Below are 13,993 nucleotides of genomic sequence, written 5' to 3'. Positions count from 1 at the left end.
ATACTTGTCATTGCTATATTCTTTGTATGTATTTTGTTATTTATGTTTTTGTGTGAAATGTTTGGATTTACTGTTTATTTTTTGTTGTCCTCATTTGTGTCCGGTAATGCTCCTCTGTGTGCGGAGTCGGACTGCCCGTGATTGTTTTACTTTACTCCTCTTTTCTGTTCTGGGGTGGTTGGTTTTCTATACGTTTGTTGTAATTTTGTGCATTTTTTCTTGTACGTTTTTGTAATTTTCATTGTCCTTTATTTATGTTGTCTGTGTTCTCTGTCCTATGCTGTGACCTCTTGTATGTATTTAATGTCTGTTTCATTGTGTTTGCTTCGTTTCATGTATAAGCCCGTTGTTTTTTTTTCATGTTTTGCATTTGTTCCCTGCTTTTGTACCTTGGTTTTTGATGTATATAAAAAATTATTTTTCACCAACTATATCCTTAAGGCGTACTAATAGGTTTGTAATGAAAATCACATGAGAACATATGGAAGGTGATTAAAGGCCGTCGGGTTTTCTAATTTCATTATATAAAATACTGACAATAATTAACAATATAACATCCAATTTGGGTTAAATTGCTTACCCATTGACAATAAACGCACTGGACCTACCTGTCCCTCATATACAACTAATAACCTCAACTTAAGTCCCTAACCCCGAACCATCACTAAAACACTCCTTACCCGGTTAGTCTCCCATATAATACTCATACATTGCAGACTCGTCTCAACAAGATCATATCGGGTCCCCACAGTTGGCTGGTTTCTCTGTCGCTGCCATAGGCAAATAGAGTAGAGTACTTGATGACACGGCGGCTTCCACAAGCCTGCTGTCTAGCCGGTCATGGCCTTCACCACCACACCAACCATCCCAAGGATGTTATAATCATCTTGAATGTAAATATTCTTGTTGCCAAGAACATTGAATCACCCTTTGTGACGTCAAGGCTTTAACATTGGCTTGGGTGGGCTAAGGCTGTCTTAATCTCCTTGACCTTACCTCAGTGTGACAACAGTCCGGCTACTCACATGTACTACCAATCCTTTCGACCATCATTTGTTAAGTGTTGTTGTTTGATTCACTAGCTAATACTTTACTCGTAACTTGTGGATTGCAACAGTACACCCACACAATTCACGTTGTAGCGCCTACAACAGTGGCCGCAGCTTCCACTGGTCATAACCATATCACTGTTACTGTGGTGCCTACAACAGAGGCCGCAGTTTCCACTGGTCATAACCATATTGCTGGTACTGTGGTGCCTTCAACAGTGGCCGTAGCTTCCGCTGGTCATAACCATATCACTGTTACTGTGGTGCCTACAACAGCGGCAGCAGTTTCCACTGGTCATAATCATATCACTGGTACTGTGGTGCCTACAAGAGTCCTACACATTTATCTCGGTCTACAAAAGCTGCCACACACACCAACCATGAAAAGTGAATCTTGTCACTCACATACATGAATCTTCATGCTAATGCAAGCTTCCCAGTTATTCAATAAAGGTATTGTATAACTTTCATAATACTTTTAAGTCAGTTACTTTATTTAAATACCTCTCTGCTTCTAGCTCCGTGAATATTGTTATCGAGAGGCAGGCAATGTCTGCAGTCTTGCTACTTTGTCATCAATACTTGATAGTATTGCTTCACACTTTCTTATTACCTTTATTCCTTGACCGCGGTGAACATCCCTAAATGCTTGCATTTATGAAGCAAAGGTTTGGCCTAACAGCGTATGTGCCAAGCCACCAACAAATGTCCAGGCTTTTGTTGTGATGCTCAGCTTCTCTGGTTAGTTACCGCTAATGGTCTTCCCCCATTCAAGTGAAGTGGTTAAACGTTCTAACCAGTGTTCTTGATGTCTTTGACGTTTTCGCCGTCTTAGCTGGCGAGTGGTGGATAAATTGAGTTATCTCAATGGAGATTTTCCTTTGCATCCTTGCGGAGATGCCTTCCCCTCCATTATGGTTTCACCTGCTTCATTAGCCTGTCAATCTCTGCCCTAATCTTCAGGCAGTGCACACATTGCCATTGTGTGTGTGCCATTATTCAAATAATAATTACTAGCCAGACAATAATACATGACAGAATTTGACAAGAGCGTATTTACATAATCCAGAGCTTTTATTTATATTACAAATTTAGTACTGTGCCTGGATGTACCTGGATGGGGGTACTTTCCATGTGTGTGTTATTTGATACCTCACTCGTCTCCTTTCTAGGAATTTAATTTTTGGGAACTATGAGACGATCTTAATTATTTAGGTGCATTATAGTGTGTGTGTGTGCGTGTGTGTGCGCGCGTGTGTGTGTGTGCCGTATATATTCTTTGTATTCCCTCTATTTCATTAATCTCATCAGCTTTGAAGGGGAAAGCGAGTATAGAGCAGTACTCAAGACGGAACAGAAGTGATTTGAATAGTACAACAATTGTGATGGGATGCAGACGAAGAGTCACAATGACATGGCTGAAGATATGAAGACTAAACCACAAACCAGAAAATGAGATGATGACACTTCGGTCCGTCCTGGACCATTATCAAGACAATCAACTTGATAATGGTCCAGGACGGACCGAAACGTCGTCGTCTCCTTATCTTCTGGTGTGTGGTTTAGTCTTCACTGTGATTGGATCTATGAATTTGAATGTTCTCATAATTCATCCAATCATTTTTCCTGCTGATTTGCTTAGTAAAATTGAATATCCACCATCCTACTTCACCTGATATTCCCATTAACCTCATTTTGTGTACTACACACTCCATGATCACAATTATGAAATGATTTTGTGAAGTCCATGAATACCACACCTGAATAATGCTTTACTTCCAATACCTCAGTGATTTTGCCTTAGTGGTTAAATAGCTGCAAGAGGCATGATAATCTCGCTCTAAATCCATGCTGATATGTGTTGTGGAGGTCATTGGTCTCCATGAAACCGAGGACCTGACTCCTGATCACTCTCTCAACTACTTTTATTATGTAGGACGTTAGTGCAACTGGTCCATAATTCTTAGCCAATGCTTTGCTCCCTCCCTTGTAAAGAATAGATATACCACATTCGCTTAAATCAATAGTATATCTCCTGTGTCAAAGCTTTCTCCACACTTTGCTACTGGCACTTATCATTTATAAGTACTGAATTACACGAGTTTTGACCCCAGGCTTAGTGCATGGGCATCATATTAATTTCTCCTTCAAAATCTGCAAAATTCGTGTTGATATCGGGTATATTTATAAGAATTTGGATATCATGCATAAAGAAACTTTTCGGATCATCTACTTTCATGGGGTTTAATGGGGGTACTAAATATGTCCTCCAACTACTGTTTTAGGATTTACCTAATTTCTTTGTCATCCTGTGTATGGCCATTCACTTGTAAGAATAGGTCCAATACTGACAGTGATTTTTGCTTTTGATATTTTATTTTTTATTTTTGCATGTGTGAAATATTTTAGTTTTTTCTATTTCATGTATGACTGTTCAAGTGCATTCCATCAATCATATATGACTGCTTCAGTCTCTACCAGATTTCTTCAAACATCATGTTTAAATTATTCCTTCGTTTTAGGGATAGTTGTGTCTTAAGCATTTGTTATTTTTTTCACTTTGTATTGATGTATGCATTAGCTTTCTACATTAGTCCTCTTTTTGGCTTTTAACAAAGGAACACATTTCAGACAGACTTTAAATACTTCGGAACTCGGTTGTTCTATTTCTTTTGTGGGATTTTTACTACTAACAGTCATTCAGTAGGGAAACTGTTCTAAGTTCATTTCGAATAACGAGCTTCCCACTCAGCGAAAATTCGTCTCGATTGACGAGCTTACACTTGATTAACGAGAAAAGCACATGGTTCTTTCTAGAGTTCCTGTTGGTTCTCGCAAAAACACCTCCGACGATGCAAATAACTTTTTTTTTTTTTTTAAGATGCTGGGATGTAAAAGGGTGACTGTTCTAATGTTGCAAAGCATTGATTTTGGTTTTTAGACAAAATTAGAAAATAATCAATTTGAAATAAGAATAAATGTCCAAAAGGTTCGTTCAGTGTATGTCAGGAATGCTGCTCCATTTTGTATAAAAAAAAATAAAAAAACGAAAAATAAAAAATAATATATTTGGGAAAAGGAAAAATGTTAAAGGTTTGTTCAGTATGTGCCAGGTAGGTTGTTCCATTATTAATAAACAAATGAAAAATACAAACAAAATTGAACAAATATGAAAAATAGAAAGTCATATGGAGCATCCTACCTGACAAACACTGAACGAACTTTTATTACATTTTTCCTTTTTTCATTTTTTTTTTATACAAAATGGAGCAGCCTACCAGACATACACTGAACAAAAATTTTCCTATAAAAAAGGAAAAATTAAAAAAAAAAAATTAAAAACAAAAAAATGAAAAAAAGCCATAAAGGTTTGTTCAGTGTGTGTCAGGTAGGCTGCTCCATTATTTAAAAAATAGAATATCATATTGATGTTTTCCGGCAATAGAAAGGATTAATTTAATTTCCATTATTTTACATGTGGAAATTTGTTTTGAAAGACTAGCGTTTCACATGAGTTCGGTGCCAGAAAGGATTAAATTCATTAATCGAGGTTCCACTGTATTAAAGTTAGTTTGCACTTCAATGAGCATGAGATCTGATTATGTGGAATCTGAGATTGTAATGTCCCTGATTATATCTTCTTTGTTTGTGGAGTTCAGAACTAAATATTTTCTTTCCTAGTTGACTCTTATCTGCATGTTTAGTGAAATTTCGTCACAATCTAAGTAGTTTTCTAATCTGTGGTTTATGTCCAGATAGATTTCCTGATATTAAAATCTTGTTTATTCTTTGTATAATAATCTCCATATTAGTGGTGCAGGTTGAAGTCCCCTAGGAAGACAATATCAGGTTTTAGGTTTACCAGATTATCGAGGCCTTTGCATCTGGCAGTTTGTGAATTCGAATAATAACTAAGTTTATTTATATTTTTACTCCCAGGTAGTTAACTACCACCTCATTTGTAGAGTTAAGATACTCAGAGCATAAGTTCTTCTCCTATGAACAAACCTACTCCTCCATGTGAGCTATTTACCCTATCATGACTATATAGATTATATTCTGGTATGCCGATCTCGCTGTCCAAGGGTTACCTGCATGGATTTATTTTCCAAATACTGCACAGGACTCGGCGAGGAGTCCATTTATGAATGGTATTGTGTTTTGCTCCTGTTTTCAGTCCTTGTATCTTGGCAAAGATGATTGAGGTGTCTCTATTTAGGGTAATTTGATGAAGATTTTTCTGGTACGTCCTTTATGCATGGACGTGTCGGTTTTGTTCTGACTATTACTGGTTGTTGCCTGTTGTAGTACAGTTGTATGGAGTAATTGTATGCGTGATTCTGGTATGCAGATGGGTCTTTCAGCCAGTTCCATACACACACATTCTGTTCCACCTTTTGAAACCTCTTTCGTCTGGTAATAAAAAAAAAAATACATCCCTTTCCTGCAAAGCCAAATTCTTGTTTGTCACTCTTTATATAGCGTTCTGTGCCTTTCACATGAAAGAATGGGCAGCTTAGATCATGGCATTTTCTTTCCTTGAGAGAGGTTTCACACATATCAAGATGAAAAAATATACATGTTGATCCAAAGTGACAATTTCCTTTCCTAAGTATATTTAGACATTTTTTGGGGTTGGTGGTAGCTGCATTCTAATTCTTTTATGGATATTTTAAAGTTGTATGTACTAGTTAATTTTTTCAAAACATACTTAAAAGGGCCAATCTGTTGCAGGAGCGTGAGGGAGCTGCGGGAGCGTGAGGGAGCTGCGGGAGCGTGAGGGAGCTGCGGGAGCGTGAGGGAGCTGCGGGAGCGTGAGGGAGCTGCGGGAGCGTGGGGGAGCTGCGGGAGCGTGGGGGAGCTGCGGGAGGGTGGGGGAGCTGCGGGAGGGCGGGGGAGCTGCGGGAGGGCGGGGGAGCTGCGGGAGGGCGGGGGAGCTGCGGGAGGGCGGGGGAGCTGCGGGAGGGCGGGGGAGCAGCGGGAGGGCGGGGGAGCTGCGGAAGGGAGCTGCAGGAGGGTGGGGGAGGGCGAGGGAGCTGCAGGAGGGTGAGGAAGCAATTGCATCGTAGAAGGGAGAAATGCGACTACGATTGTCCCTTCCATCGGTGAGATGGAGGATGACAGATGGTTGATCGATGAGCGAGTGATAATACCCTCTACTAATACTCGCTACCCTGGCGTGATTTACGGTTAACCCGTCCCCCTCTTGATGGGCGATTCTGGAGTAAACCGAGCACTCCATCGCTGAGATGGATGACAGATAGATGAGCATGATTAATCACATGCTAAGAGTGTGTGAGGCGCGATTTGATTTTCCGGTTGCCCTGCCCCCTCTCGAAGCGTTAATCTGTTCGGTAAAGACTCGCCTCCATCCTCGGAGCTGGATGATGGATGGTTGGATGGGGGGGGGATGCCCATGGTGGATGCACGTAATAGAGACGCATGGGGTGGGTAAGAGTGTGGATGACACCCCACAGGTGATATTTTTTTTCAGGTCCAATATCATGTGTAGCGTATCAGGGTTTTCAGGTCCAATATCCCCTGTAGCGTGTCGGGGTTTTCAGGTTCCAATATCGCCTGTAGCGTGTCAGGTTTTTCAGGTAAATTTGGGGAGTCACAGATGTAGAATTGTGGAATTCTTATGAGGAAAATAATTTCTGAGATTTTAGAAGTTTGTTAAAGTTCTAATGATGAAAATAATGTCATACGAGTTTTGTTAAAGTTCTTATGGGAGAATTTTTTTTTCAGAGTTCCTACCGATAATAAAACAGATATTTAGGCTGTATATGTTTAAGTTGGATTCTTACTTAGAAACTAGTATATTGCTATATATCTGAATCATTTTACTGCCCCCTCCCCCACCCCTTCATCTCCTGCTCGTACATCACACCCCTCCCTCCCCCCTTACCTCACAATCTGTGGTCCACCTGTATTTACTTTAGACCGTCAGCCAGACGCGGCCTTCAGGTTACCTCTTATCTTCTCCATAATATCTGGACCGTCCCTCCACTCTCTCTCTCACTCCTTTTCATATTATTATTCTCTCTTCCTATTTCCTTACATTGTAATGTTTTGTTCCTTTTTCCTTACAGCTTTTTTTTTCTGACATCGTAATGTTTTGTTCCTTTTTTCATTAACCAGTCAGTTTTACACAAATCAACCGAGGCATCTCAATGTAACCTTTATTACTGAAACTGCCTCCGAGACTATCTAAGCTGGCACCAGCTACCTGCCCCAGGCTATCTGCCCATGGTAATCACCTGATTACCTGCCCTGTCATCTACCAGTCATTGTCAGCGTTCGCCACCGTAATAATTTATATATATATATACATTAGGCGTTAATAAAACATTTATTTATAATTTATTTAGTCATCTAATTCTTAGTTTACACAATTTATAATAAGAGATTATTCCCAGTATTCGCCAATCATTCTCGCTATTAATAAAACAACCCAACGCTCACTCAGGGGCACACTATTGTTATTACGCTCATTCAGGGGCCCCCTCAGATCGCCTAAGGTCAAAGTCTTAGAGGCCTACACTTTCAGTCAACATTCAATCTTCATCCTGTTCACAAGGTTCCCCCAGCCTAGTCATATCATCATGTCAGTGTGTCCCCTGTGCCTTTTTTCCTCTCAACAACGAAATCATGCATGTGTGTCAAACACAGTGTTTAACATGCCTAGGTGAAATGTCCATCAACGCTCTTCAAGAATGCAGACTGTACTGTATAGGATGCAACGGGTCCACACCGCCTGGACATTTTGACGTAACCTGTACCAGCTGTGGACAACTCTATTGTGCAAATCGTAAGTACCGCTTTTCTCGCACATTCAATAAACTTTCAAAGAAAATATATATCTGAAACACACATACATACATACAGACAGTCAATTTATATATATTATTCTTATTTCAGTTCATGGTTCTACTTCCTGCCCGTACTGTCGTTGGTCCGTTAACCAGGAACCTCCCACCGAAGCCAGAAACGTCATTGAACCTCCACCCAAACGCCGTCGCATCATAACTAACCGTACGTTTTCACGATAATTTTCGTAATTTAAAAGTTAATAGTTGCATATTTTAACAAGTGTATAAACAAGTAATATGTACTCATACAGAAAAATGTTTCCATTACAGGAGTTCCTATTCGTGATCAAGAGAATCTCATACTTGGTGGAATCAACATCCCAGCTCGTAAGTAATATTATTATTTATCTGTAATTCAGTTTTTCCTCTTACTTAGACTTTTTGTTTTTCCTCTTAATAAATCCTCTTATTTAGACGATATTTTCCTCTTAAAGTTACAAACATTGTTTTCCTATTAAGGTTTTCAAATCCTCTTAATGTTTTCAAATTTGCTTTCCTCTTAACGTTTATTCACTGCTAATATTATATTACAGAATCGCCCCTGAATTCAACTCAACCCTCTGAGTGGAGCACGCCTGTACGCAGTCAACCCCAGCTTTCCCAGGAGCTAGAAGAAGATGCCCCAGACGGCAACCTGCAGGCATCCTCCGATGAAGAAGACAATCAACCCCCTGTTCATGACATATCAGATGAAGTCGTCAACGCTCCGGATTCCCCAGAGGTACTTAACTTAGAAAACGTTTTTCCGCGAGTGTTGGAAGTCATACGCCAGTTCGAAGGATCATTTTCGAGACATTCTTTCTCCATTCCCGGTCATTTAGACGCTGACCCCAGCGTATATATAAATAGGTATAGGGAATTTTTTATGGAATATATAGACAATCAGTTCAGACAAATACAGGAAGAATTCCCTCCCTCATTTCACATTTACCCTGACGTAAGCCTAATTTTGCAAAAACTTAATCATGCCGACGATCAATATGAAATATTAGACGAAGTATTTTCAATTAGAGGCGAAACTCCGACTGTTACACAGGAAGAGGTGGAAGTTCTCGTAAATTCATGGGTTGATGAAATGTCTGCTAAAATTGACGAATGCCTAAAAAATGTCCAATCCTCAAGTGTAGGAATTCATTCTATGTCAGGCTTTGCCATTAATTTTTCATATATTCGCCACCCTATGCACCTTGGATCTTACGTACCATATCCTGCAAAATTAAAAGGTAAAGAATCAGTATTTAATCCTGAAAGTGAAGGAGATGAGTGTTGCAGTGCATTGCAGCGTATAAAAACTTAGCATTGGGCAGGACTATAAATAACGTTAGAAAATATTACAAAAACCTTCGATGGTGTAGGAGATTCGTAGTATGGGCAGGTGAAATCAGATTCCCCGTATCATTTGATAATCTTAAGAAAATAGAGAAGCTTAACAAAATTTCTATTTATATTTATACAGTAACTCATGAAAGTAACAGATACTATCTTAGTTTAGCTAGGAAAAGCCAGGAAAAGTATGCCGATAAAGTCCCTTTGTTGTTATTAGAAGGCAAGCATCTCTGTCTGATCAAGGACTTTGATAAATTTGTAAAGAATATTAACCATAACCACGGTAGAATTCCTAACACTCATAAATTCTGCAAAATTTGCCTTTTGCATGCCCCCTTAGATGAAATTCAGGCACACGAAGAGTCATGCACTGTATCCCAAGTATTTTCGTTCTATAATCATAAAGAGAAAATAATTTTTAAAAATTACGGTAGGACCTATAGCCCGACTCACACCGCCTATTACGAGTTTGAATGTTGTTTAGACCGTCAAAATCCTAGAGGCATGGTGGAATGTAAGCATAAAGCAATTGCTTATGCCTACATGATTTTAGACAGGGAATTCAATGTCGTAGAAACGTATTCATACGTAGGTCCGGACGTAGTTAATCATTTTATTACAAAGCTAGAAGCCTCATGGAAAGCTATTCATGCTCAGCTCCCCAACTTACCTAAGAACTTGTCTAGAGAACAGGAAAGAATGTTTCAAAGACAAAATACGTGTCAATTGTGTCATCAAACTTTCAAGAATAAGAAAGATAAACATAGACATCATAATCATGCTATTCAGGAAAATAATTACTTAGGTGCTTATTGTGCTCGTTGCAATTTACAATGTAAAAATGCTTGTAGATACTTGACCACGTTTTCCCATAATGCTGCCTATGATCTTGGAATTATACTTAAAGAACTGCCCAAAAATCCTCGCCGCGATGTAGAAATTCTAACCAAGGAAGGATTGAAATTTATGCAAGTCATCATAGGTGAACTTAAATTCCTAGATAGCCTAGCTCTCCTTAATGGGTCATTAGGAACCTTAGCAAAAGAGCACATTGCCAGTAAGAAACCCACCAAGTATACTGAACACATACTAAATGGCGTATCCTATGAGGCTAAAGCTCTGTTAAAGGTAAACAAAGCCTATGTTATGATTATATTTCTTCCATGGACGTGTTAGACGAACCTCAGCTCCCGTCGCGAGATAAGTTTTACAATGTTTTACATGACGCTCCACTGTCTGAAGAAGATTATAACAATGCTCTTAAAGTATTTAATTTAGGGAACTGTACAAACATAAAGGATTACCTCATGTTATATTTAAAAGTTGACGTAGGAATGTTAGTTGATATATTTACACTTTGGCGAACATCACTGAAAGAAATTTATGAACTAGATATTGTTTTCTATGTATCACTTCCTAGTTACGCTTGGGACGCGTTCTTATTTAAATCAAAAGTTGTACTTGACTATGTGTATGATCAGAATGTATATGATTTGTTGAGAAGGAATCTTAGAGGGGGGTTCACATCTTCCATAAGACAATTTACACAGGCTGTTAACGAGCACACTACATCTAACCCTAGCTCTGATGACGATACTCACATTTTGAACCTCGACTTCAACAGCCTATATGCAGCGTGCATGGCTGAGGTACTTCCCCAGGGAGGGATTAGACAATTAACTGACCTTGAGCGTGATACCTTATTAGGGCAAGGGTTACAACATATCCCCTGTGATCAAGACAAAGGCTATTGGATTTTATGCGATACAAAACATGTATCTCCCGGGGTAGCTAGGTATACTGATGATCTGCCCCTTGTACTGTCTCATACTAATATAACTGAGGAGTTTTTGTCAGAGTACAGTAAGAAAACCTTTAATGATGAAAAACGTAAGCTCCCACCTAAAAATACTAAGTTAATTGCATCCCACTTGCCCCAAAACAACTACTTAGTAAGCCTCGATTTCCTGCAATTGCTATTAAAACTAGGACTAGAAGTTGAACGAGTAAAAACAATCTATGAATTTAAACAGGCTCCCTATTTAAAAGATTTTATTTCAACCAACATTCGAGAACGAGCCAATACCACCTGTAAAGTTAAAGAAAAAGCCTTTAAACTCATAAGTAATAGTCTGTACGGGAAATCAATGACAAATATATCTCGATATGCTAATACTCACCATCTAGTAACGACAAAACATTCATTCTTAACTCGTGCAAGAAACCCTTTGTATAAACGAGCTGTCTCTTTAGGTCCAGATAGGGTTCTCTGTACAGTAATGAAAGACATCCTTAAAGTTACCACTCCTTCTTACATGGGATATCAGATCTTGCAGATAGCCAAGAGACGTTTATACGAGTTCTGGTATAATGTAGTTAAAGCCCATTATGGGGAGAGAGCTAGACTAATTTATACGGATACAGACTCATTCATATTTACTCTGACCTGTAAAGATGCTTTCCAAGAAATGACAAAAGCTCCTCTAGTAGATTATATGGATTTCAGTAATTTCGACAAAGATCATCCCATGTATTCTGCTACTCGCAAAGGTGAACTAGGACTCCTCAAGTCAGAAGTAAAGCAGAAAATTATAACTGAATTAATTGCACTCAAGCCTAAAACTTATTCTCTCCTAACCCTTGATAAAGAACATTTATGTAAATGTAAAGGGATTCCTTATCACTAACAAAAGAAAATAACACGTGCATCTTTTCAGAACACATTAGAGACAAATACAACTTTTAATTTTGTATCCCGATCCATTCGTAATGTTAACGGACAAATATGCACGTGTAAAACAACTAAGCGCGGTTTGTCGGCTTTTGATGACAAGAGGTACCTCATTAGTCCCACAGAGTCATTAGCTTACGGTCACCCAGACATTCCAGAGCGTGAGGAAGAGGTGCAGGTAGAGGAAGAGGTGCAGGTAGAGGATCCAGTAATTGTAGATAATCCCCAACCAAGACGTCAATTGTTCCCCATTTTTAATCTTTGGGAAAAGCGGGATAGTCGCTCAGCAATTATTCCCTAACAACAACTAAGTCTGTTACTGTATTGTCTATGTATTATCTATAACTATATTCTAATGACTATGATTTAATGTCTATGATATTTTGATATTGTATTGGCTATGATTTGTTACTGTATTTGATATGAAATGACTATGATTTAAATGTCTCTGATATTTTGATATTGTATATTCTATGATTTTCTTAGTGTATTGGATATGTTCAAATTGCTATGTTATGACTATTTTATTGGCTATGATTTATTTTGTTACTGTACTGGCTATGATTTGTTACTGTATTTGATATGAAATGACTATATTCAAATGTCTATGATATTGTATATTCTATGATTTAATTACTGTATTGGATATGTTATGACTGATTTTATTAGCTATGTTTAAAATAAAAACTCGAATGTAGATTTCGTTTAAATACTCCTTTCATTATATATTTGTAGTTAGGTTATTGAATCCTAGCAACATGGAAGGGCAGAAAAAAGTTATTACTGAAACCCAGTTGAATATATTTAGTGAACCGTCAAGAATTATTATTGCTAGATTTTCAAATGGTGGGAAGAGCTATTTATGTGCTAAAATAAGAGAAATATCAGCAGAACTTTGCAAAAATAATTATCTGTGGAAGCGGGTATAAAGAGTTGAGAACTAATCCACTCATTAAACATAAGATATCTTTTTACTCTGAAATTGTAAACCCTTTAGACGATCGTGATCCAGAGGACACATCTCTAATATTAGTTGTTTATGATGACTTGTATGTTGAATCTACAAACTCTAAAATAGTACGCGATATATTTACTAAGGGACGGCATGAGAAAATCTGTTATTTTTATAACCAAAAATATATTTTTCAGTGGGAAATTTTCTAGATTTATAAGTTTAAATGCTTCTCATTTCATTCTGCTTAAATCAAGAGACTTGTCCCAGATAGAAACATTAGGCAGGCAAATATTCGGAAAACAAGATGCCAAGAAATTTTTAGATATATATAAGAAAGTGATTTCTCGACAGTATGGGTATTTACTTGTTGACTTGGGCGTTAAAACACCTGAATCCATAATATTTAGGGGAAATATTGTAAATGAACCCCCTTATGAAATAGTGTATCAATGGTGAACATTACACACTCTTAATAAGATATACAATGACCCCAAGTCCATAGGTGGATTTGGTGGCGTTTTAAAATTGTATAAGGCTGCAAAGAAAACAATCCCTGAATTAACTATAAAAGATGTGAAAGACTATTTAAAAACGTCTAATGCATATACCTTACATCTATTAAAAAAACGTAAATTTAAACGAAGACGTATCTTAGCACCTAGACCTAAAGCTTTCTTTACCAGTGACTTGGCTGATATGACATTGTTAGCTAAGCACAATAATATTAAATATTTATTAGTTTGTGTTGATATATTTTCAAGGTTTGCACATGTAGTTCCACTATCCACTAAATCAGGTCAGAGTGTAAGTGAAGCCATGAAAGCTATTCTGGATTTACCTTCATCAAAAGGTGTAAGGAAGCTTAACACTGATAAGGGCGGTGAATTCTATAATAAATATATGAAACGATTGTTAGACAGTAAAAACATTGAACTGTGCAGTGTATTTTCTCAGGAAACTAAAGCCAGCATTGCAGAGAGATTTATAAGAACATTGAAAACTAAGATATATAAATATTTAACGGCTTATAACACCTTAACGTATATAAATGTTTTACCTG

General features: G+C 37.9%; 1 protein-coding gene across 1 annotated transcript in view; it reads left to right on the top strand.

Moving 5' to 3' along the window:
* Positions 1-12,675, top strand: part of LOC138355723 (uncharacterized) — a 150,125-nt gene extending 137,450 nt beyond the window's left edge. The window contains exons 3-6 of the mRNA XM_069311026.1: positions 7,738-7,860; positions 7,971-8,084; positions 8,192-8,248; positions 8,455-12,675. Of these exons, the coding sequence (XP_069167127.1) occupies positions 7,743-7,860; positions 7,971-8,084; positions 8,192-8,248; positions 8,455-9,218 (1,053 nt within the window). The 5' untranslated portion in view covers positions 7,738-7,742 and the 3' untranslated portion in view covers positions 9,219-12,675. The remainder of the gene's footprint in view (positions 1-7,737; positions 7,861-7,970; positions 8,085-8,191; positions 8,249-8,454) is intronic.
* Positions 12,676-13,993: the final 1,318 nt, after the last annotated feature.

The sequence above is a fragment of the Procambarus clarkii genome, chromosome 69 (genome assembly GCF_040958095.1).
Source record: "Procambarus clarkii isolate CNS0578487 chromosome 69, FALCON_Pclarkii_2.0, whole genome shotgun sequence".
Classification (NCBI taxonomy): Eukaryota; Metazoa; Arthropoda; class Malacostraca; order Decapoda; family Cambaridae; genus Procambarus; species Procambarus clarkii.
Note: the sequence above shows the minus strand (reverse complement) of the source record. Positions and strands in the feature narration are given on the sequence as shown.